The 25,529-nt window shown below is 39.9% G+C and overlaps 1 protein-coding gene across 3 annotated transcripts in view; it reads left to right on the forward strand.

Moving 5' to 3' along the window:
* Positions 1-25,529, forward strand: part of Lrrc9 (leucine rich repeat containing 9) — a 68,212-nt gene that overhangs the window by 5,764 nt on the left and 36,919 nt on the right. The window contains exons 2-16 of one of the 3 annotated variants that reach the window (XM_028789453.1): positions 2,062-2,142; positions 2,511-2,729; positions 3,536-3,676; positions 4,325-4,388; positions 4,901-4,971; positions 6,989-7,171; positions 9,822-9,977; positions 11,311-11,492; positions 12,283-12,414; positions 14,847-15,023; positions 15,347-15,461; positions 17,795-17,927; positions 20,234-20,356; positions 21,497-21,600; positions 24,610-24,822. In XM_028789453.1, coding sequence (XP_028645286.1) covers positions 2,095-2,142; positions 2,511-2,729; positions 3,536-3,676; positions 4,325-4,388; positions 4,901-4,971; positions 6,989-7,171; positions 9,822-9,977; positions 11,311-11,492; positions 12,283-12,414; positions 14,847-15,023; positions 15,347-15,461; positions 17,795-17,927; positions 20,234-20,356; positions 21,497-21,600; positions 24,610-24,822 — 2,061 coding nt within the window. In that variant the 5' untranslated portion in view covers positions 2,062-2,094. Of the gene's footprint in view, positions 1-2,061; positions 2,143-2,510; positions 2,730-3,535; positions 3,677-4,324; positions 4,389-4,900; positions 4,972-6,988; positions 7,172-9,821; positions 9,978-11,310; positions 11,493-12,282; positions 12,415-14,846; positions 15,024-15,343; positions 15,462-17,794; positions 17,928-20,233; positions 20,357-21,496; positions 21,601-24,609; positions 24,973-25,529 lie in introns of those variants that run through there. The other 2 variants (XM_028789459.1, XM_028789465.1) reach the window with 2 other exon arrangements.

Here is a 25,529-nt window from a genome sequence, read left to right on the forward strand (position 1 = left end):
AGAGAGAGAGAGAGAGAGAGAGAGAGAGAGAGAGAGAGAGAGAGAGAGAGAGAGATCTACTTGCAGATGTCCTGCAGACTTGGTGAGATCACAGGTTCAGCTTCCGTTCTCCCAATAAGAACCCCATCAGCAAGCACCTGAGTTTCCTGGAATGCTTCCCCACGCTAAGGAGGTACCTCGGTACCTTACACTTCAGCCAATGACCTGTGCCCACCCTGGATACTCCTACCCCATTAACCCCAAACTATAGAACCCCTGAATAACGCCAAGTAAAGTTGATCTGTCTGCCCAAAACTGTTTTGAGTATGTCATTGTTACCTTACCATTAGAACTCAGAGGCCATCTGAAACCCTGCTCATGGACTCTGCTCCCTTTGTCCTTATGGGCTGATGGACAATGAGCCCAGAGAGAAGGGAGACCCACAGGGTAGCTCCTGCAGCACTGTCGTCTTCTGGATGTGAAGATGCAGTAGCCAGTGGGAAGCAGAGAAGGAATGAGCAGCAGAGGTCCAGCCCAACAGTCCTCCTGACGGCAGATCCCATCAGTCTGCATGTCCTTTAGTGTGGTCCAGCACATCCAGCTGCCGTGTTGTCCTGCAAATATCCCAAGCATATCCCCAGCCTGTGCTCTGACTGCTGCTCCCTCTGCCTGGGTGCATGTGATCCAGATTCCTTCATGGCTCACCTCACGTGTTCAGTTCTTTGCTTAGATTCCACATACCAACCTGGTTCTCTTTCCCCTCCTTTGCCGTCTTCTCTGGTACCTATTAGGTCTTTGATACATAGGTTAGTGACTGAGAAAACTGATGTGTCTATAAAAAGATAAAGAGAATGAGAATATGTTCTATGAGTGTGTGGTGAGGTATGGGGGAGGGGATGTCTCAGCGGGCCCATGCTGAGGCATCTCTTCCCCCTGAGGGACCAGCCACACATCGGTATAGTATAGGAGAGTGTTTATTCAGGGCATGGAAAAGGGAGCCAGGAAGGTAGTAGAGGCAAAAAGAGAGAGAGAGAGAGAGAGAGAGAGAGAGAGAGAGAGAGAGAGAGAGAAAGTAGAAGCTGGCTATGACCATGTGGAGAGAGGTGAAAGGGAAAGGGGGAAGGGGCAAGGGGACAGAGGGATAAAGAGAGCAAGAGATTAAGAGAGAGAGGAGGGAGCAAGCAGCCCCTTTTATAGTGGGCCAGGCTTACCTGGCTGTTGCCAGGTAACTGTGGGGCTGGAGTTTAGACAGAATGCTAACAGAAATGGCTAAACTGAGCCAAGATATTAGTGCAAGTAAGATAACTTTCTGATTGCGTTTTGCTCTATGGAGTTAGCTGGGTGGAGTTCCTCCTCTCCTCCTCGGCTCAAGGCCGTAGTCCATTTCATGTCGCTATAAGAAAATGCCCAGAGCCAGAGTCGATAGACATTTGTTTTCTACAGTTCTGTGTGCCGGGAACTCCAAGATCAAGGCACTGGAAACAGGTATCTGGTGTGATCTTCATGTGGCAGGTGGAATCTGAGCACCAGGTTCCATCCTTGGAGTAAGGAACCTTCATGGCCTCTTACAGACTTGACCTCTTAATGACTTTGTATTGATGACACCTGACTTTCAGAGGGTCCTGGTCCAAGGCCTTCATCAAGGTGGAACAGTGTCCCCAGTTCACAAAGCCTGAGTGCTAATCCCCAGGTGTACTGTGCCGTAAGCCCTGCCGAATCCAGAATGCCCCAGCAGTTCCGCTTTCCAACAGTTGCTGCTCTGAGTTTGAAAACAGCTTTACAATTTTTTTTAATTAGCTTAGTAAAACTTCTCTTTCTGGTGTCTGGAATTTTGGCATGCGTTTGTACACATGACTTTTCTCCCAATGTGATGACTGATTCATCTTGAAACAACTTCATCAGCCTTTCTAGAGGTCAACTTTTTCCTGCTGCAAGTATACATTTCTTTATTCTCATCTGGTGGTAGGCCGTCTGGTGGTAATCAGGGACCTGACAGTGCCACAGTTGCTAGTGTTAAGGTGATTCCCTAATCGGCCTGACGTGACTCCAGGACTTAACTCCGTCTTTTGTTTTCTTTAATAGATATATTAGTGTGACCATTGTTTTTAATGGAAGATGATTGAAAGTGAAAACTTAAATCGAGGTGAAATCATTAAAGAACTGGTGAGTTCAAACCCTTCGTTCTGTAATATTTGCAAAAGTATTGAGGAGAACATTCTGACTCTCCTTCCTGGAGCTGTGAGGATTGGGGACATTCTGACTCTCCTTCCTGGAGCTGTGAGGATTGGGAACATTCTGACTCTCCTTCCTGGAGCTGTGAGGATTGGTGGGAAGGAGATTCCTCCTGTTGGGTGAGTGGATGACTAGAAGCACAGGCGTTAGGAGCGTGATTCAGCGTTCTCTTCTGAGGGAGTGTGAGCATGGTCTCTGTTCCAGGAGAAGTTCATAGTTTGTGTTATCAAAAGACAGTTTTTTTAAAAAAAAAACTAATTAAAACAGGTAATAATTCAAATTCTTTCTTCTTAAAACAGTGTTTGTGCAATGGTTTATCTTATGAGATGGTTGGACAGGAAGGATCAGATACTTCAAAACTGGAGATGTTTTTCTCAGGGTATCCCCGAATAGTTGGATTATCATTGTTTCATAATTTATCAAGTCTTACAATTGTTGCTCAAGATATAAAGGAAATTTCAGGATTAGAGACTTGCTTACGGCTCAAAGAACTTTGGATTGCTGAATGCTGCATAGAGGTAAGTTTAGACAGACAATCTTACGGGTTCATCTAATCCTGAATTCTTCACTTTGGAAAAATAGTTCATAAAAATATGTGCAGTGCGTATGGATCAAAACTGATAAGTGGGCAAAGATAAAAAATTGCACAAAGTGAAAACAGAATAAGGAATCAAAACATATTTTTTGTAAACATATCAAATTAGATGATAGCCAGTATTGCTTACTAGCAATACTGATTCACTTTGGCACTAAACGGTTAGACGTATATTTTAGAAAGAAACACTACAAAATGTACCATGGGTAATAGAAATGTGTGCACCTTTGAACTCAGAAACCCCTACCCTAAGAATTTTATACTCAAGAAGTAATTCAACAACAGAGAACAGTTAGGCATAAAAGTATTTGTTGCACTGCTTTCCCAATAAATAAAATCATCAAATGTGAATATTCTGGACATAGAGGAATTTTAAAGAAAGCTGTTTTGACCTTCATAAAATATTTTGTAATTATTAAACATTAGATTTTGAAAATTATGAAAATGTGTTAGACGGTCTTGAACAAAAAAATCCACACCACCCATAAAATCATATGCATATGATTATATTAATATCACATAAATGTAGTTGGCTAACATTTAAACAATATATACAAAATTGAATATAGCTGTATTTAGATGGAGAAATTATGTTTATTTTAATTTAGAGTTAATTTTTCTGGGTATTTATATTACAATAAAGTGCTACTTAAACGAAAAAAGACTTAGAAACTTTATTGATAAGTCAAAGATGAAGTAAGTAACATTCTCCAATCTCTTTTTCAACAGAAAATTGAAGGCCTTCAAGGATGTAGAAATTTGGAAAAATTATATTTATATTACAATAAAATTTACAAAATAGAAAATTTAGAGAAGTTAATAAAATTGGAAGTTCTGTGGCTGAACCACAATATGATAAGAAATATTGAGGTGAGATAATTTTGATAATTTGCATGTAAAGTCAGTTTACTGCTATGGCATTAAAACCACAGTGACTAAGATACAACATTAAGGTCAAAATGTTTATGAATAGCTAATTAATTATTGTGATCAAAAAGAACTACTTTTGGGCTAGAGAGATGGCTCAGAGGTTAAATGTACTGGTTGCTCTTGCAGAGGACTTGGGTTCCAGTCCCACCAACCACATAGCAGCTCACAACTGTCTGTAACTCCAGTCCTAAGAAATCCAGCACCCTCTTCTGTTCTCTGGGGTGCACAGCATACACACAGGCAAAACACTCATATAAATAAAGTAAGATGAGGAACTAATGTGTAGATAGCATTTTTTCACAGCAAGCCTGACAAGTATTCGGTGTTGCAAGGGTTTCAAAGTAAGGTTTGAGAAGTCGTGTGATGCGTTTTTTTCTTCACTCACTGTGCCGATCTTCCCCTCCATTCCTTTCTGTCCCTTCTTGTAATTCTCTCCAGAATCCGTTAAAGTGGGGGTGGGGAGGCTTCATTGGACCCATTTTCCTCTGGGCCTGTGAAGCACATGGTTTCTACTGTCGACGCAACCAAGAAAATAACAAGATTCATCAGGGTTGATGTTTTCAAAGTACTTGTTGTCTACGCTTTCAGGGCTTGCAGACTTTGAAGACTCTAAAAGACCTCAACCTCGCAGGAAACCTGATAAGCAGCATTGGTATGTACTGTTTCCTTTAGAATCTGAGCCGTGCATTTTAAAAATGTGTGCTTAGATTTGTTTCTTTTAGACTTTATTCCATTGGAATGCTTTGCATACATTTTTACCTTAGATCATGGTTCTTTCTATTGAGCTATGGAGATCTTTTACAAAAATTACTGGTTTTTTGAGAGTTTCTTACAGTGTGTTTTGATCATATTTATACCCACCCATATCTTCCCAGATCTACCTCCACTTCTCTACCTATTTTTAAATCTATGGTTCAGATATTTAGCTCTCAGCCACTAATCACTATTGCTAAGTAAGCAGTTAATCCTATTGAAATGCAGGAATAATGGCCATCCGCAACTTATAAATGTGCCAGGGTATATAACAAAGGTAGAACAAGAAATCTAATTATTTTTGTGATGATGAAGATTGAAAGCATGGCCTTGAGTATGCTGGATAAGCACCCTGCCACTAAGCTATGCCCTCATTCCTAATGTTCTTTAAATCTTGTTTTTAAATGAAAGGTAGATGTCTTGATCCCAATGAACAACTGGAAAAACTAAATCTTTCTGGAAATCAAATTACTTCTTTCAAGGTATGTTCAAGTAAATGATTGGTTTCTGTTTATCAACCTGAGTTACGAACTGCACAGACCTTCCAGGAGTAATTGCATTGAATTCATTTCTTTGTGCTTCCTGGTGGTCCGTACATTGTGATACCTTTGGAGGTTACACATCAGATATTTACATTATTTACAGTAGCAAGATTGAAGTTATGAAGTAGCAACAAAATAATTTTATGGTAGAGGGTCAGCACAACATGAGGAACTGTATTAAAGGGTCTCAACATTAGGAAGGTTGAGAACCACTGCTCTAGGGAGTTTAAGTAGCATCTGTTCAGTTAGCCATAGAACTTGATCCTCTTAGAACCAAAAAATAACTCCTAAGTTGGCTGGTAGGAGGCTACTTCCTTTGAACTTTGTCCTCGTCTTTCTGGCTACACTTATCTTGTTGGGGGTTCATCCTCTACTCGTCACTTCTAGCGGTGCTCACTCCACACAATCCCACCCCGTCTGTGGACTGTGAATGCACCTGCTCTAATTACTGCTCAACTGGTCCCTATCGGCTCCTCTGAACTGCAGATGTCTCTTAACAAGCTCCAACTGATGTCCCTCCTAAACCCTCTTTCCTTGCAGGCATCTCTGACTCTAAATAGTATTTCCACTCTTTAGTTAATTAAGCAAAAATCCTTACAGTATTTTTTTACCCCTATTATTTCTTCATATCCCACCTTCAGTCTGTGAGCAAATCTTGTTGCCATTCAGAATATGCCCAGAACCTTACTACCTGGATCACTGTCAACCTGGTTGGCAACACTGTCCTTACCAGTCTGCGTTAGAGAGAGAGAGAGAGAGAGAGAGAGAGAGAGAGAGAGAGAGAGAGAGAGAGAGAGAGAGAAGGGGAGAGGGGAGGGGAAACCCAACTTCTTACAATCCTTTCTATTTTTATTTAGTGTGTGTGTGTGTGTGTGTATGTGTACGCGTGCGCATGTGCAGGCACATGTGTGTACATAGCACAGCACACATGTGGAGACAGAGAACACTTTGCAGGAGTCACTCATTCCACCACATGGCTCCTGGGGATCAAGCCCAGGCTGTCGGGTGGAGCACTTACCTGCTGAGTCACCTTGCCAACCATCTTTTCCTTTTCTCTATCCTCAGTCTGCTCTCTGTGCAGCAAGAAGCTTGCTGGAGCCCTTTTAAATTTGCTGTAATAAATCTTTCTTGTCAAACTCCCTTTGCCATCTTACCTTGCTCACAATATGATTCTGACAACATAAGATTAAAGGCACACAGTCAAGCACAGCTTATGAAAATACAAGAGAAAATGGAGTAAGAAATAATTTTAAATCAGTCAATGCAAAGAGATACTCTTTACCTTGGAGGAAAACAGAAAGGCATTGCAAGGCAGTAGAGTAAATAAGGAGAAGTGTGAGTAAAATGTTACCAATTAGTGCAACTGAAAAGGAGCTAATCAATAGAAAAGGCTAGAGCATTTTAACAGGCGCTGTAAGAGGCTCTGCTGGACAGTGGCAGTGGCCGTTCTAAGGGGGAGAGATGAGTATTCATGAGGACATGGAGATCAGAAACCATGAGTCGATGGAGTAACATCAGCATTGTTGTTTGGCTCAAACACATGGTGTGCACGAGAACACAGGGAGTTGGGACTAACAGGCTAATGAAATCTTCAGTGTGGTGTGTCTGATAGACGATGCGAAGCTGTCACTGCTTTTCAACAAAGGGCTATGACAATACGATCACAGATGTCCCTCAGGAACGGTAAACTGGAATTAGTGTTTATTGGTTAGGAGCAGCTGGGACACACAGGACATCCTTAGCCATGTCGTCTGCCATTTAGCAAAGGTTAATCTTCTCTTCTGGTGTTTAGCATGTGCTTTCCCTAGAGAGAAGCGTCTTAGCCGTCTAGATCACTTTAACACGCACACTTAGGTGTGCGAGTAGAGTGTTACATCGGATTGTGATGTTAGGTGTGAAAACACTTCCTCTCAAGGTGAGCATTCATAACTGACTGAACATTGTCACTGATGTCTAGGACCTTACTAATCTGACCAAGCTCACCCGCTTAAAGGATTTATCTCTGAATGATCCTCAGTATAAATCTAATCCAGTGTGTCAACTGTGTAACTACTCCACCCATGTGCTGTACCACTTGCCTTCTCTTCAACGACTTGACACGTTTGATGTATCAGCAAAGCAAATCAAGGAGCTGGCAGATGTAAGTGTAGTCACAATCAGGTACCTGTGACTCAAGTTTGCGTAGTTAAAGGCTTTTTTTCTGGCTGGGTCCTCATATGGCTGTTATGACATAGTCAGTTCTCGGCTCCTGTTTGCTCTTGCCCCTTCCATAAGCAGACTGTTTCACCTAAAAGTATACAGATAATAACATTAATTCTGCAATTCCGTGGTCAGACAAAAAAAAATGGGAAACTACTATTGGAAATAGATTTTTTTGATACATGATTCTTAAAATTATGTTAGAACGAATTAGATGTAGTATTTTAAAAATGTTTTTTCCCACATGGAAGAAATTTAAGTAAAATTTGAATTTCATATAAATACCAAAGTATGTCTTGATTTAACTAAATGAATACAAGCAAGTTTCGTGAATACTTGTAATAGAATATTTTTCCCGCAAGTTGGGAGGGGCTCAGATGGGAGGAGTAAGGAGAGGAAGAGGATGAGGAGTAAAGGAGAGGAAGAGGAGGAGGAACAGGAGGAGCTAGGAGAGAGAGCACCAGAGAGAGAGAGAGGGGAACATGGAAGTGGACGTGTGCCTCTCTCTAGCAGTCAAAGGTAGTTGATACGTCTAGGTTGGATATTGGGTTACACCTCTGATTGTGTGGGCATCTTGTTACTGAGCATTACCAAATATATAAAGCCTTTGGATAATCTAAGCATTAGAGTCTCATTCCTACTGGGCCCACGTGGATGGCGGGATGGTCTGGGCTCAGCCAAGCATTGTGGAGACAGCGTGGGAGATTGGCAGAGCCATCTCCCACACTGGTGTCTCGTGGGTGGCAGGACTAGTGTCTCTGACCGCCTTAGTGGACAGCCCGAGCTGAGCAGCGGCTGTACGGCCGCAGCCTCTCCTGGCTGCAGGCCTAGGCTAGTCAGGAACATGATGGCTGATTGAGAACAAGCCAGATTGAATGCTGACAATTTAAATATCTCCCACCACAACTTGTTGCTTATTTGAAATGTAACTTAGCATCCTCTATTTTGTCCAGCAAAATAAACTACTTACTTCTCAGTACATGATGTTGTCTTAGATTTAAGAATTTATTTGAAGTCCTTTTACCTCTCTGTGACTCACATACATTTGTATTGAATTTTCCATTTACCTCAAATATTCAAAATAACAAAAACATCATTTTCCAATGTTTTTTTTTCTTCCTTTCATACACACACACACACACACACACACACTCTAGATATCAGATGTTTGGCTCTGATGTTCTCCATCCTATTTTCCAAAAGGGACTCTCATTGAACCAGGAACTGATCCTTGCTGGCCAGTTCTTTTTTGACTAATCTAATTCTCAGGCATCATTGAACTTGTAGAGTTTGTAATGGGTTATTTAATCAATTTGTTATTATTTGTGAGTTAATAACTGAATAGTATTAAATTTAAGGTTGGAGATAATTGTATTAGAATGATAATCTAATGATATCATCAGTCTTTTAGTTTTTATGAGACAGGGTTTCTCTGTGTAGCCCTGGCTGTCCTGGAACTCACTCTGTAGACCAGGCTGGCTTCGAACTCAGAAATCCACCTGCTTCTGCCTCCAAAGTGCTGGGATTAAAAGTGTGCACCACCACTGCCCGGTTTTTATTTATTTATTTATTTATTTGTTTGTTTGTTTGTTTAATGTATATGAGCACACTGTAGCTATCTTCAGACACACCAGAAGAGGGCATCAGATCCCATTACAGATGGTTGTGAGCCGTCATGTGGTTGCTGGGAATTGAACTTAGGACCTCTGGAAGAACAGTCAGTGCTCTTAACCACTGAGCCATCTCTCCAGCCTATCATCAGTCTAAAAGGAGTTCACTTAGAGCATTGTTTCACAGATTGGGGGAGAGGACAAATTTTTTGTCGGGCTTTTAAAAAGTGAATTATATTCAGTTTGGCATTACTTTTAACTCTTTTAAGTTTGTTTTCCCTAAATAAAGTAGGATAGATGTGGTTTAATATTTGCTCCAGTCTCGTCTTTTTAGCTAAGTATTTGGCTTTGTAAGTTAAATTGTATTTGTAATTTCTTTATTGGAAATCTTGGGAAAAGACATTCATATGGCACATACTCACATATTAAAACTAAAGATGCTCTTTGGGATTTTATGTCATATCATAAGTTAAATACAAAATGCTGTGGGCCCCATCATGTCTGCTGTCAGCATCAGCATTTCTGATGGAACTAGCAAACTTCCAAATGTATAAAGAACATGTTATGCGTATATAATACCACCGATAACTATGTCCTCATTAGATTTCTATTGCTCTGACCAAAAACTCTTAACGAGGAAAGAGTTTATTGAAGCTTACTCCTTGGGATTTGTCTCCCAGAAAAGTCAGGGCAGAAACCTGGCAGAAGCTGATGCAGAGGCCATGGAGGAGAGCTTCTTGCTGGCTTGCTTCTCATGACTTACTCTACCTGCTTTCTTCTAGAACCCAGGACCACTGCCCACAGTGAACTGGGCCCTCCCATGTCCATCATCAATCCAGAAAATGCACCACCAGCTAATCTGGCTGAATATTTTCTAAATTGAAGTTCTGTCTTCCAAAATGACTCTAGCTCATGTCAAGTTGACATAAACTAGCCAACACAGCTACCTGTAATTTGTTTTATCTAACTTTTTACCTTCAGTCCACAGCAATGAAAAAAATAATGTATTATAACATGAGAATAAAAACTGTTCAGAGACATTTGAACGAAGAACTTGAAAAACTGAATGACAGGAAATGCAAGTTACAGAAGCTACCAGAAGAACGGATAAAATTATTCAACTTTGCAAAGAAAACGGTAAGGTTTAGTCATGTAAAATTTCAGTGGCCACAATGTAGGAAAATTATCCAACAAACTGGGAAATCCTTAACTCGACTTCCTGTTCAGCCCCACCCTGTGTGCGTGTGGTTTGTACTGAGATCTGAGTCAGGTTTACTCGAAAAATACTTTAGCTCCAGATATTTAACTGAGCTGCATTCTATGTATAGTTATTTTAAAGATGTGGGTGTGAGACCTCCATTCCCATCTCCAGTGCCCATGTAAAGCCAGTGCCCTTGGAAGCCTGTGTCTGTGATTACGGGTCCTCGAAAGTGAGACTGGGAAGCAGAGACAGAAAGACCAAAATGTCAAAATCCATTTTATAATGTACCATTTTCAAGTATATAGGTTGAGAATCTCTCACCTAGAATGCTTTACAAACAAATGGATTTCAGAGTTTGGAGTCTTTCACATTTTGGAATATTTACATGAATGTCCCTTATCTGAATATCTAAAATATGTTCAAAGTTTCAAATTTGGGTACACTTCAGATTTCAGCCATACGAATTAAAACTAACAAGCAGGGAAAGGAGTATATAATATATAAAAGGCACACATTGTTTAAATATGTAACTTGGTTATAGCAGCCAGTTATAGCTATGTAAGTGAAGAAATATAGCTAACTAGTAAGTTTCTTTTCATAAATGTTGTGCGTTATAGTTTATCTTTAAATCCTACAGGAGATTTATCCTGGTCTCAAACTTTAAAGAAGTGACCCAAAGACTAAGTAATCAAGATAAATAATATTTAAAGCAATATTTTTAATATCTCAATTAATGCCAAAAAAACCTAATATGGGCAATGAACCTCAAATAGTAAAATCTGAGGCAGTGTGTAGTTTTGAGTTGGTCAAAAGGAAACATTGTCTCCCTCTTGTGCGTTTTCTATGGTTTTATCTTTCTAGACATAGTTTTTAAAAATTGAAACACTGAATAGTTATTATGCTAAAAATTACATTATCTGAAGCATAAGGTTTTATTCATGTGCAGACCAGCATTGGTGGTGATTTCACTTTGGCTTTAATAAGCACACTCAACATTTCATGGCCTGTTTCCTTAATGTGTTTGTTTTCAGTGAAGAGACTGCCATGCTTCCTCTCTCTAACATGTCACACTTTCAATAGACACTAGCTGAATTTGCTCCCAGGTCGATGCTACCTATTTGATTTTTATAAAGCTTGAACTACCTGGATTCCTACTTTGATCATTTAAACTGACTAATAAATCTCACCACAAAATGAGTATCTGGATGGAGGCTTTGTCTTAATTGTGTTTTATTTTTAATTTGCTCTCTGGTACGTTGATTTCCACAGTTAGAACGGGAACTGGCTGAGCTCAAGATCTCTGGCAAAGGACAGAATGATACTGCGCCGGAGACGGAGAAACCCCGGAATAGTGAGGCTGTCACACAGGAATCTGTTCTGCAGCAGAAGATACTGACCAAGCTGAATGCCCTGGATGACAGAGTCACATTCTGGAACAAGAAGCTACATGAGTATGTTTGCCGAACTGTCTGGTCATTCAGATTGATAACAGGAACAAATAACCATGTTGGAGACCAAGAGTTGAGGTCAATTCCTTTGATAAATGGGAGGAAACAGAACATGAACTGTGTTAGCACAGGTTCCTAGGGGCCCCACCCACTCAAAGCTGGGTTCTGGCTGAAGCCATTTTCAATTAAGCACAGTGCCTCCTCCACTCGAGTGTCACATCTCTGCTTCTGTCTGCAAACTAAAAGCAATTGTGTGGCCCTTAGTTCAGAAACCCAGCAAGTAGACAAGACCAGCAAGGCACACTACAGTTCTTGCTGGTTCACACTGCTCTTTCATTTATAGGGACACTAGGTAAATGGGATACTAGGCCCTTGTAATGATTTTAACAATGGGATTGTAACATTTGGAGGTGGGCGATTACTCCATGACTGGTGACTCTTCCACTAGCTCTTTAGACGGAAGTACTATTAGTACTGGCGTGGTGCTGGGAATACTTTGGTGTTAGACAAAACAACCTGTCTAGGATTTGACAGCCATGCTTTTAGATCCAGGAGAGTCTTAGCTTTTCAGACTCTGCATGAGGGTAACAAAATCAGTGGGGATCTTCACTGCCAGGAACAGAATATCTTGTTCTGGGTCTAACTACCAACACTAACATTACTCATCCACTGAAAGCAAGAAGTAACTGATACTAAAGTGTGTGTTCCATGCTACAGCACATGAACGCCTGTGCTTCAGTGCTGTGAGTTTCGTATCTGATGAATCCCTGCATGTGTATTTTGTCTCTGGTAGAATTGAAGCAATTTATCGTACTGAAGTAAAACAGAAAAAGAAGAGCCACGGCTTACTGACCCCGTTTCTGCTAACTGAGCTGGAGACTGTGGGGAACATCCATTTTGAAGAAGGCACTCGAGCTGATGAATGGTAAATCTGAGCCTTAAGTAGAGCTCCAAAAATAATTGTGTTTACAGTCATCCCAAGCCAGGCAACCAGCTTGTAAAGTGTCTCATTTCAAAATAGTTTTTATCAAAATACGCATCTGTTGAAAATTTGCTGTCATGCATTTTCCACCTGTACCTGTGTCTCATTGCTTTATGGCATGAACCAAGCCCTGCACACCTCAACAGGGTTACCCAACACCCATTCTTTTTTCTTAGCCAGTCAGCAAAAAAAGTATATGGGAAGTTGGTAAAAATTTTAAGAAAAAGCTTTATGTTCCACTGTTGTCCTCACAATGTTTATACAGTTGCTGGGCGGACAGCCCTGGATTCTGAACACTGGCTGAAAACCAGAACAGGGCAGATAGGACAGCACAACTGTTGCTACCATGATAGGTTGCTACCATGGAGGCCTCCTGGCTGTCGGCAGGCCCGTAGCAAAGGGGAAGCCGTCTGGGAGCTAAGCCAGCAGTGGGTACACGGCCACTGGGCAGTAGGAGAAGGTGCACAGAGCCAGACTTCAGCTACAGGGTTCCCTGTATCACAGGCAGCTGGGAAACAATCTCGGCAAGGTAAGAATGAAACTTGGTTCAGTCTGACTTTGTCAGCCAGGCTTGTTCTAGCTTGTAAGCATTTAAACAGAACAGTTTGTTACTGTTTCCTCGTGTACTACAATCCACAAGGTGGCACAATTACATTGAAATCTACTTCAAAGTGAATTTCATTTCTTGAAAGAAAGTGAATTCTAGAGAGAGGCTGCATGTATTAGACTAAGGACCTAGGCAAGGACTTGCCATGGTCTGGTTCATACATATGACATAGAGGTCGTTTGAGCTATTGGTCTCCTGCACCAATTAAGCCTTTTGAGGTAAGTCAAGTGCTTTAAGCCAGGAGTTCAGATATTAGGCTCAGAAACCACCCATCTTCCCTCTGTGGCTGTAGCCCTCACACCCATTCAAATGGTTACCAGGCAAATGTATCTCATAAAGGATCATTTGTTCCTTGTTAAATGGTAAATGCATGACAGCAAATTTTCAACAGATGCATATTTTGATAAAAAATAATTTTGCAATGAGACGCTTTACAAGTTGGTTGCCTGGCTTGGTATCAACTGTAAGCACAATTATTTTCTGCTCTTAATCTCCATTTTGTGCAATTTTAAGACAAGATTGTAATTCTATGAGAACAGCCACATGAGAGCAGCAGAGAGCCAACCAGACATTGAAAGGAGCCTTGTTCCTGGAGTTTGACAAAGCTGCCACATTCTCCTTCTCTGGTTCTCAGATGGCTTTTCTCCCTGGAAGATCTCTGAGGCTTCAAGAAGGTGCCCTCTACATACCTCACCCAAGGCTTCTCTTCTAAGTCTTCATTCCTTAACATTTGTTATATTTATGGCTTTACATATTATTGAATATCTACTCCCTTTGGAATATAAACTTTAGGAGAGAAAGAGTGGACACCACTCTTCTCACTATGTGCCCTAACTTCCTTAGGTCTTGGGATAGACCCAGAGACAATGATAACCCCAAAGAGGACAGGACCAGTGTCCTGTCCCAGGGTCTGATTCAGCATGTGTTTGAGACGTGCTACAGGCATGATAGAGGGTGAAAAAGAGTGGAGATTGTCAGTCACTCTTGCCATTTTAACTACAGGTTGGGGCCAGGTGCTGAGATGTTAGCTTTGAATGGCCATTTATATATTTAAATGAGTATTTTAAAAAACAGTGGCTATTCAAATTTGGGTACTACAGCTACATTTGTATAGAAATGATTATTTGTGTATGAATATACACATATATACATACATACATACATACAGACAGACAGACAGACAGACAGACAGACATACGGACATGCCAGATAAAATTACCTAAGGACAGTGAAAACAAGAGAGCCATAATTCTGGTTCCTGGGGAAATGCAAACTTTCCAAGTCTATTGGAGACTGGGGGATAGCTCAGTGACAAAGGGCTTCTCTGCATGCAGAAGGTCCTTGGTTCAATCTTTAACTCCATAAAAAAAAGTAAAATAAATAAAAAATTTTAAAAGGAATCATTTCAAAGAACTAGGAAAAAAGAAAGATGAAGGCATAGCCTGAATACGTGGTTACACTGAAGCTAATCAAATAATCTTAGGAAGGAAGGACTGTTCTATTCAGTCAACATCATCTTTAAATAGAAGAACTTTATAATCGATAATAAAAGGGATATTTTACTGTGTTCCAAATTTTAGAGTCTTTTGTTCATCAAATATGCCCATTGGAACAAAAAATGCAGTTGCTGTGATCTGATGAAGTATGTTTAGCAAAAGATATCAATCACTAGGACCGACGGGTTTTATTGCATGCGATTCCTGTCTGTCAGCATTTTGAAGGCAATCTTTTGTTCTGCTTTATGAGTGTATTCTGTATCCCCACGTAGGTTTAATTCCTGCTATGAACTAATTCTCTCACGTTTCTGCACCTGGGACTTCAGAGCGTACGGCATCACGGGGGTGAAAGTCAAGCGTGTCATTAAAGTTAACAACCGTATTCTGAGACTGAGATTTGAAGAGAAATTCCAAAAGTGTTTGGATCTTGAAGACATACAAGATTCGGAGTAAGAATCAATTCTGTAATGAGTAACTGTAAAAAGCCTGCCTTTGTTTTATTTGGAGTGGGGGAGAGAGAATATGAATAGTTCCGTTTTAAAAGTTAACCATATAAAAGATGCACTCTGCTAGTAAATACATCTCCCATGGCCGAGATGACTTCATGACTTGCCCACACTGAGCCTCTTTCTGAAAGTGGAACAGGAGTACTGGAGGTTTTAGTGACACTGGAAACAGGAAACTCTCACCATAGTGAACAGCTAACTTATTAATGGTTAAGCTTTGTGACATTAATGCTCACCCTCTCTGTCCCTCTGTTCCTCCTAAGGAGCTATCGAAAGATGCTGGAGTGCCTGTTCTATGTCTTTGATCCTGAAGTGACAGTAAAGAAAAAGCATCTGCTACAAATACTTGAAAGGGGATTCAAAGACAGTGACACGAGCAAGGTAGTACACGCTCTCACCCAGAACACTCATGGCTGCCACTGGCCCATCGTGTCTCCCCATCTCTGCATCACTGTTTACGGTAGACTTCTGCTCCTGTTTCCCAGGAAGCTTGGTGACTGACAGAGTCTTGGGTGTGAAAAGAACGACACAAACAGCCCTCCACGGCTCTATCTGCGCGCCTTGACTCGATTCTTCTTGGAGTCTTTTATTGGTGACTTTGAAATCTTCTTTAGTTGGCTCTAAACTCACATGAACCTCCAGCACTCCTGTAAGCCACATGTGAGAATCACCCCGTCCCCTCGCTTCGGCTGTGCTTTCTAGCTGCCACTCAGCTTTCGATTTCCTTTTCTACCACTGTTTCTTTCTACTTCTCTGCCCATATCTTACTGCTAATACTGCATCATCGCTGGGTCCCTGAGCTCCAACGCATCTGGCCCACTTTCCTGCAGCCTCCCGATGAGGCCGCTGTAGCCCAGTGCTACCGAGTACTGCTTCCCAGGACACATCACACTGTGACCCACGTAACTGTGAACACTGCAGTGTTTGAACCCTGATGCTGCTCTTCCCCAGTCTAGGCCTCCTTGTCTTCTCCCCGTTCTGACCATGACTTTGAACTCCTGGCCGTAACCGCATTTCATTCTGCCTTTGGCAGTTCTTAGATTCTTTGAAATGATTTCAGCCCAAGAACCCACCTACTTTGTAGGAGCCTTCTCTTAACTTAGGGTTTGCTCTGCCTGGACATATCTTTGGCAGAGCTTTTAAACAGCTAACCTCTGCCAAATTTACTCAACCTTCCACTTAATTTTGAAGAAACAATTTTCCTGCTTTTCATTCTATTGTTTTCTGGATTGTGCATAGTTTCCAAACTATGGACTTTCAGTACTACAACTTGACAGGTTTAAGAATAAAATTGATTAGCTCTTGCACATACAGCAGGCTGGATTGGATGAAGTTCCTCGTTTATTTTAATGGGGGCATCTTATTCTTGACTGTCCCTGTGCTGCAGGTTTAAGAGCGAGAGTGGGCAACACTGGCTAATCCTCCAAATTGTTAAGCACTGGCTTCATTAAGTAGCAAGCACTTGAGAATCCTGTGTTGAAATGCAATCATTTGTAAACCTTTCTCTACTGGTGCTTAAGGGCAAAGGCTATATTTATAGACTAGGATCTCAACAAAAATCTGATGAATGAGTGAGTGGAGGTCATAACCCCTGTGTCTGTACCTTAGTATATTTTCTCATCTTAAAGTAATTTTTCTTTATATTTCTGTTTGGATTCCCTCCTATCTTAGAGCCTGAGGCACCATCCTATCGCCACCTTCTGCTCATTTCAGTTAAGAAGGAGATCTTGTTTGACACAGCTTGAGGTGTCTTATGTTTTAGTTATTGTTCATAGTTCCTGACTCCTTTCTGTTCTCCAAGGGCAGAACCAGCTTTACAACCCCGTGTGCAGTGCTCAGAGCCTGACTAAGCGAGCAGGGATGTCACTGCAGAGTGGAAAGACCGTTTACTAAAGCATGGACTTTGTGGTCACAGGAACCAGTTTGCCTTTTTTTTTTTAAAAGAACTTCTTTCAGTAGCTTTGGGTTTCAATTAGGAAATAATTTTATTTTATATATATATTTTATATATATATATATAAACATTTCAGAAAAGACACAATTCTAAAAAATATGGTTATTAGTACAAAACTAGTGTTCCATTTAAAGCTCTGAGGTTGTGACAAGGACAAAAAGATCTGAGCTCAGACGGTGACGTTGTACTCCCGTCCTTGGAGCCTCTCATCTCCCTCACAGCTCTAGGGTCCTTACTCAGAACACTGGTGCTATTGGCTCTTTGCATAATTCTCACACAGTTTGGAAGAAGTGAAGTTAGTCACAACAAAACTAAGATGTCTGTGCACAATTGGAAATGTTTTGTCTCTGGAAAATAATGTCGACTGTAGGACATACACCCAAAATGAACGGGGTCTTTACTGATGTAACACCTCACCCCAACAGGGCCTTCCTTTTGGAGATAACAAGAGTTTTTCCACAAGTCCTTGTTGAAGGCTGTTGAACTCAGCACCACACAGTGCTGACATTGGTTATGTCTTTGGCTGGTTTTCCCTATGGAACAAATTTTGTTCTTTAGCATTTTTGTATAGACCTATTTGCATGTGAATTTTGAATATTTAAATGACTTTGCATAACGAAGGTGCACCTGGAGATTATCTCTTTGCAGATTACTTTAGTGACACAGAACCGGAAAATAATAAGCTATCTGCATCCAAGTGGGAATCCTGTTGATTTTACATTTAAATAAAAAGTCCTTATATATGTTTTCTCCTTTGCAGCCCCCTCTTAGAAAGGAAGCCGTTACCCTTGTGAACAGCCTCAGTATGTGTGAGTGTCCCCGAATCGAGTTCCTCCAGCAGAAGTACAAGGAGGAGAAGAAATGCCCATCGGAGAGTGACCTCTACAGACACGGTAACAGACAGTGCTTCTGAAGCAGCAAGGCCCTCAGCGCCTCCATCTCTTCTGGATCGTTTCCATTCTTGGTTTTATCAATCCAAAAGACACTGTCCAAATTGCTGTGTGGCGTACTCACCAATAGAGTGCCATGCCTCTATCAGTTTGGCTGCACCGTTGGCTAGGACTCTGTATTTATTGTCTATCAGCCTTAGGAAGATGAGAACCTTTGTTGTTCTGACATTTTACCCAACTTGCATGTGCTTTTCAGAGGCCGCTTCTATCCTTATGTTGCATCATAAGAATAAACTCAGAAGTACGCACGTGTATTTTTTTTTTTTTTACACTCACTAGCTTCACGAGAAGGAGAAAAGAATTGGCTTGTATGTGAAATAATCAGATAGCGCAGTCAGGAAGATGGAATGTATTTGTTCTGAGTCACGACAATCTAAGGTGATGAGAAAACCTGATTGATTTACTATCAGCAGTAGACAAGTTGTAAAGCATGTGGATTAGACATTGGTCTGTAGAAGGCAAACTGTGTGGTAATTTATTTAGTTAGTAAATACAATTCTTGTAACTTAAATGGATGGCAGTGTACAAGAATCAACCTGTAAAACATGCATGGAAACGCTTACTTACAGGCTGGGAGAAAAGGCCAGGCCCTGTGCCTTCTCTTGCCTCCCCTTCCACTCTTCATTAATCAGAATGTACTAATTAACAATGTGCTAATTAAATGCTTATTGCATCTTAGGCACTGTCTGGTTTTGTGTAAACTAGTTTCCCCTACACAGTGCCTACAAATAATCACAAAATTAAATATGAAGTTACAGTTACTATAAGTATAAATATGAAGTATCAATGCATACAATAAAGAGAACAGACAGACAATCAGGCTAGGGGTTAAGGGCGCTTATTCTATTTTCTCTCAGTCACCAAGCTGACTGAGCGTCCGGGAGGCAGAACTTAGGGTTGTCCTCAACTAGGAATGCCTGCTGTGGTAGGAGGTACAGTACAGCAGCAGAATGGCTGCCTGGCAGGCCTGGTGCCTGGGCTAGCAGCACTCAAGCACTTGATGGTTGAGAACAGCATGCCAAGATCTAGACCACAATTCTGTTGGGATGGTTCACGGCAAGCTGTCAACTGTGCATGGTTTTATGTAGTGAAATACCATCAGAAACATAGACTGGTTGCTAAACCAAGGCTTCTTTACTTGAAAAAAAAAAAACAACTCTGAAACTTTCCAAATCATTCTTTTCATTCCATTCCTTTCCATTCCATTATTAGAAAACGTCATATTTACCATCTACTTAATCCTTCTAAAATGCATTTCTAAAACAGGTCCACCTGATTTACATTTTATATCTTGCATAGAGTAAAAATAAAGAAACAGGCCTAGAGAGATGGCTGAGTGCGTAAGAGCACTGGCTGCTCTTGCAGAGGGCCAGAGTTAGTTCCAGCATCCACACTGGGTGGTTCATAACCAGTTTCAGGGCCTCCAACAGGCTCTTCTTAACTCCACAGTTCATATGCACAAACACACACATGTACATGCACATGGAACACACACACAAACAAATAAAAATAAAATATTAAAAATCATGTATTTATATATAATATATATAGTATGATTAGAATTTTTCAACTTTATTGACTCATAGGAATCTTTAGTATTCAGCAGATTGCAAGAATCTCAAAAATCTGTAAAAGAAAAAATACCCGTCCTTCTCTTCCATAGATTTGTATTTAGTACCTATAAGATCTCAGGTGGAAGAGACAGACGTTGTCTCAGCAAGTTCCTGAGGTCAATCACTGGAGCCTACGTGATAAAAGAGAGTGCATACACACAGAGACACACACCGAGAGACACACAGAGTCACACACACTCACATGCAGGGACCGGACACACACACAGCAGAGGCATTGTTTAATTATTATGGTGTTTTCTAGTTTCTTTATGGTTTGTTTCTTTTTCCATTCTATAGCCCAGTGATGTGCAATTCAGTATGTAACGAAACTCGGCTTAAAGGTTGTAAGGACCTGCTGCTGCCTCTTAAGCACTGGGATTGATGCGCGTGAGCCGCTGTGCCCAGCACTTCAAGTGCACTCACTACCATCACAATGTCCATTTTAGGACCGGTTTGTTAATTTAACAGATATGTCCTAACTCCTACTTTGAATTAAGCTGTGTATTGTGTACTATCTAGTATCAAGATAGCCATGGCCTGTGCCATTACAGAGCATTGAGATTAATAAACATTACACTGGAAATATGTTAAGGTCATATTTGTTAAAATTATGTCTTTTATTTTTTTTTTATTTAGGCACCATCCTCATTGCGAAGGTTTTTCTTGGCCAGAGTATTCAGGCTCGTGACCAGGAGCCCATCAGTAAAGCCAACTATCCCATGGTTAACTCGGTGTTTGTTCCTCAGAGACATGTGCTAAGTATGTCTGCCAAAAAGAAAGATGCTGTTTCGTCCCTGTCAGTACAAAATATTCCTGCTTAATACAACAGTTTATAACTTAGAGCATGATCCAGTCTCAACCTAACAAGACCTACAAACTTCTCTATGAAAACCTACCTCTAGATATTAATGATTTTTCTGTTACTCATATCAGTAATATGTGTTGACATTTATTTCAATAATTTAATTCTTATTTGTGGTAGGTGTGTGTATGTGTGTGTGTGTGTATACTCACCTACACATTCAACTCTCAGTATCTGTGAGGAATTAGTTCTAGAGTACACACACGCACACACACACACAAACACACATAGCAGGAAGGGGGCACACACACACACCTATAGATAAAAAAAAAAAAAAACTACTTGACCTCTTAAGTCCTTTATGTCAAATGGCATGGTGTCTGCATGCCATCTCCACAGCCTTCCTGGGCTCATGACACCATCTCCATAATATCTAATACAGTATAAATGTAGTGACAAATGTACAGTTCACTACAGACACTTTTTCTAAAACAAAATACTTGTGCCCTGCAGTTTTTGAATCAGTGGTTGCGGAAGTCATGGAGATGGAAGGTTTCATGTGTGAGTGTGTACAAACAATTGGTTTTCAAAGGATTAAAAAAGGAGGACCTTAGGCCGGGCGGTGGTGGCGCACGCCTTTAATCCCAGCACTCGGGAGGCAGAGGCAGGCGGATTTCTGAGTTCGAGGCCAGCCTGGTCTACAGAGTGAGTTCCAGGACAGCCCGGGCTATACAGAGAAACCCTGTCTCGAAAAACCAAAAAAAAAAAAAAAAAAAGGAGGACCTTTAATAAAGATCTTAGAGTGCTGCGTTTATCAAAACTCCATAGCCGTTTAGTCCTCAGTAAAATGAAGAGGAAATGATAACGGGGAAGTAAAATGAAGAGGAAATGATAAGAGGGAAATGATAACGGGGACAAGGCTGTAATCGTTCTCACATCCGTTGTGGGGCCCCAGAGGATTTTATAACATCCTCAATTTTGTAATTGTGGGAAATTGTTGGTAAGAACTTGTTGTCACTTCTTCATCTACGCTGGAGTTTACTGTATTTTGAGTGTGTCTTGCCAGACTTTTTTTCTAACTCTAGATTCTACCATAGGACAAAGAACTTGTGATTGTGGCTATCGGCAGTACAAATGGTTTGTCTTCGACCATGACCTCGTTTTGCCAGAGTACATCGTTGAATTTGAGTATACTACAGTGGTATGCTTTTTTTTTTTTACAATTTTTAAAAACATGAATTCCTTAGCATGGAGTGAAATTGAAATCCAGCAATGTTAAGCAGGGCTTGTGTTATATATGCTTACCAATGCTTTCTGTGCATGTGTGGGCACACACAATGGCTGTTCTGTGAACTTTGTCATCACGACACCTGAATACTTTTATTATGTGAGCACACTATAGGTTTTATTATGTAACTGTAGTCTCACTGGGTAACATCAAAGCCTATGGATGCCTATAGAATAATCCTAGGACCCTCCCTCCCCCTTAGCCTCCCGCCCCTTCCTTTCACCAATGCATCCCCTAACAGTTCTGCAGGTTTGCTTTCAATCCTTTTCTATTGACACGCACAGAGTCTTAGCTGGCAGAGTTGAGCTCGAATGTCTTGCTTTTCAACAATACGTTGTGAACATATTTCATTCCATTGCACATAGATGTATAATTTTTTTCTTTCTGAGACTGTATACTATTCAGAAAAACTGATTTAAGTTCTCCTGTGCTGATAACATTTATAGGTTGTATGTAGTCTTAACTATTTAAATCTTGTTTGAGTGAACATTATTATAGATGGGCCTTTATCTGACTGTAGACACTCCTATGAAGAGAGAGCCACAGAGAACAATATAAGTCCACAGATGCACGCAGTTTTAAGTTTTGGCATTGCCCCATGCCCTTCACAGAGGTTTGACCATTTTACATGTTTCCAGCAGAGTGTGGCATGGGGTTTTTTGTTGTTTTGCTTGGTTGGTTGGTTTTTGTTTTGTTTTGTTTGCATCCTTGCTAATATGGCACACTATCAAACTTTTTCTATTCTCTTAAGCATAAATGTAGAATATTCCCAATTTCATATGCCTAAAACCATTCACAGTATTACAAATCACCTGTTATATTCTACAAAATGATTGTTTCATGATGATTTTTAAAATTATATATTGTGAATATTAGTACTTTATTCTGTAATGGAAATTTACTGTTGTCTTTTCATTTTAATTGTAACTATCTAATCATTGTCCTGTTGCTATGTTTTGAAATACTATCTTACTCATTAAATTATTTTAACACTTAAAAAAAAATCTATGTATAAAATATAAAAAAATAATGTATAAAAAATGCTCTGTTCTATTGGTTGATTTATCTAACTTCAGAATCTATTTTGTCTTGGTTAAATACAACCTTGATAATGTATTTTAATATGTAATAGGATACATTCTCTTGCTCCAATTTTTAAAACTTTGAAAAAATTCTTGAACATTTTTATTCCTACAAAAACTAATCAGCTCCTCAGTCTCTAGTAGGAACATTTTTTTTTCAAAAAAATTATTGAACGTTTTTTTCTCAAACTCTAAAATTAGTTTACCAGTTCTGTTTTTTAAATTCCTACTAAGATTTGATTGATATGGAATCTGAAACTTCATTTAGAGTGAATTAGTTGTGTGAGTGTGTGTGGGTGTGTGCAGGTATGTGTTTAGTTTATGCATATGAATGTGTGTACATGTGTAGGCCAGTACGGGACATCAGGTGTCTTCTCCTTGTCTGTCTTATTTATTGCTCTGAGACAGGATCTCTCACTGAACCAGAAACACACTTGCCTGTTGGCTAGGCTGGCTGGCTTGAGCTCCTGGGACACCCCTGCCCCAGCCCACATGGCTGGGCTTCCAGGCACAGGTGGTGGCCACGCTCAGCTTTTTACACAGGTGCTAGGGACTCAAACTCAGGCTCTTGTGCTTGTACAGCAGGTGCTCTTACCCGCTGGACTATTTCTCTACCCCTGATTTAAATATTTTGAATCCTTTGTCTTCTTGTCCAGAACCACGTTGGCCTACTTCCTTCATATGATTATGAGTCTATTCTCTCTTCTGTACATAGGTCTTTCTTTAATCCTTTGTATTAAATATAATTCTAGGCATCTTACTTTTTTCTTTTATTGTTCTCATAATGGGATTCTACCTGTCAAGTACACAAAAGCTCAGACAAATAGTAAGCAGTAGTTCATTTAGCTTACATGGCAAAGCAGCATAGAGGAGGGCAGTCTGGACAGTTTCCTGTCGCCAGCCAGGCATCATGCTTGCTGCTCGCCACTTCGAGAGCTCTTCAAATCTAATGACTTAGTTTTGTCTTTACTTCTGGGAAGTTTTCATCTCTTAGTTCCTTTGGTTATTTCTTCTCTCCAGTTCTCTGTTGAATCTTCTGAAGTCCACTCTGGAGAAGTGACACTGAAATGACAACTAAAAGATGTTGAAATGACTTTCTCCTTTTTTGCTCATATTCAACTCTTAATTCTTTGCTATGGGATATTTCCTCAGTACTGGCTTCCAGGATGTTACCTTAATATGCTGTCATATTCATTTGGCTTCTTAATACTTATTAAGCATTTTATTTTAGTATTTGTTTTTATACTTATAATATTTATTGTATTCTTTTCTATAGTGTCTTATTATAGATTCTGTATTTTCCTAGATTTAAGAACTATTCCCTGGTTAATTATTTTCTTTTCTTCTAGGGTCAGTTCTGTTTGTTCATGTGGCTCTTACTCATTCATGCACAGTTCTTGCTATAATCACGTTCTTACCCAGCACTTACCAATAGAAGCCTCCTCCTTTATCTATTTACTCTAAACACTACATTTCTCTGGATCTGGTCTTAAAAAGTTATTACCTGCATATGTATTCCTAAAAGTCACAATTCTGCTCTTAAATGCCACATCAATGCCTTCTGCTTTATGTCTGATAATTCTTAACCCTTATTCCTGTTCTATGCCATAAAATATTTTAAATGTATTCTTTGCCAGTTTGAAGAAATCTTTATGGGTGAGGACTGACACATCCATGCCTAGCTCATAATCTTAATCTATGCTTATATATTTACTAAAGTGATTTTTATTATCCTAGATATTATTGTATAACTGAAAAACTCAATTGTTTTCTATAGAGCCTATTTGGTTTTATGCAACAAGTAATCAACTGAATTTTCAACATTTGAAATATGTTTTAGGTCAAAGTCCACTCTTTATTTTCTACATTAAACAATGTTATTCTAGAAGAAGGCAAAAAGTATTCTGAAGGATTAGTATTCTCACAGGATTTGAAATTTGATGATGAAGTTCTGAAGATGGAGCCCAGGATTAAGCCCCGCCCAAAACTCATTAGTTTGGATGAGAAGACAATAATTTCCCTTGCTAAGACTAATATTTACAGCCATATTGTGGTGAGTATAGTAGGAATGAAATTGGAAGGGAAACCTGAATTTGGAATTTGAATCTAGTATGTGAAGTCTAAAGTTACTACCCAATGTTGTTAGGAATCATATAATTTGATTGACGAGTACCCAGCCCTCTTGTTGTATGAAGATTAGACCTAGTAATCAAATGTGAAACGCACATGTAATGTTAATTTTTCTTAAATTATTTAAATTAATTTTTTTTATTTATGAGACAGGGTTTCTCTGTATAGCCCTGGCTGTCCTGGAACTCACTCTGTAGACCAGAAATCAGAACTCAGAAATTGCCTGCCTCTGCCTCCCAAATTAAATTTTCTTAAACAACTTCTTTGTCACTTTATTTAAACCAAATATGTAGAATATTTCAATGTGCAGTCAGTGTGAAAACTTGTTAAGGAGAAATATTAGTATTGTCTTAATTTTGGAGTGCTCTACTTTCTACCAATATCATGTCTTAATTCAGTCTAGCCATGCATTGTGTGTTCAATAGCTCCTTGAAGTGAATGGCTTTCCAGTAAGCAAGTTATTTGATTCTGAATGATCAGTACCCTCACTTTAAATGATTTTGATAAAAGCAAAAAGTTTGAATCAGTTTCTAGGATTAATCAACAAGTATGTGACAGCTTTATCTTTATAGATGTATCAGCAGAATATGAGTTACCAATTAAAGTGATACTGTACACTAAATCAACTCT

This window comes from Grammomys surdaster, unplaced genomic scaffold (genome assembly GCF_004785775.1).
Source record: "Grammomys surdaster isolate TR1022 unplaced genomic scaffold, NIH_TR_1.0 127, whole genome shotgun sequence".
In the NCBI taxonomy this organism is placed as follows: domain Eukaryota; kingdom Metazoa; phylum Chordata; class Mammalia; order Rodentia; family Muridae; genus Grammomys; species Grammomys surdaster.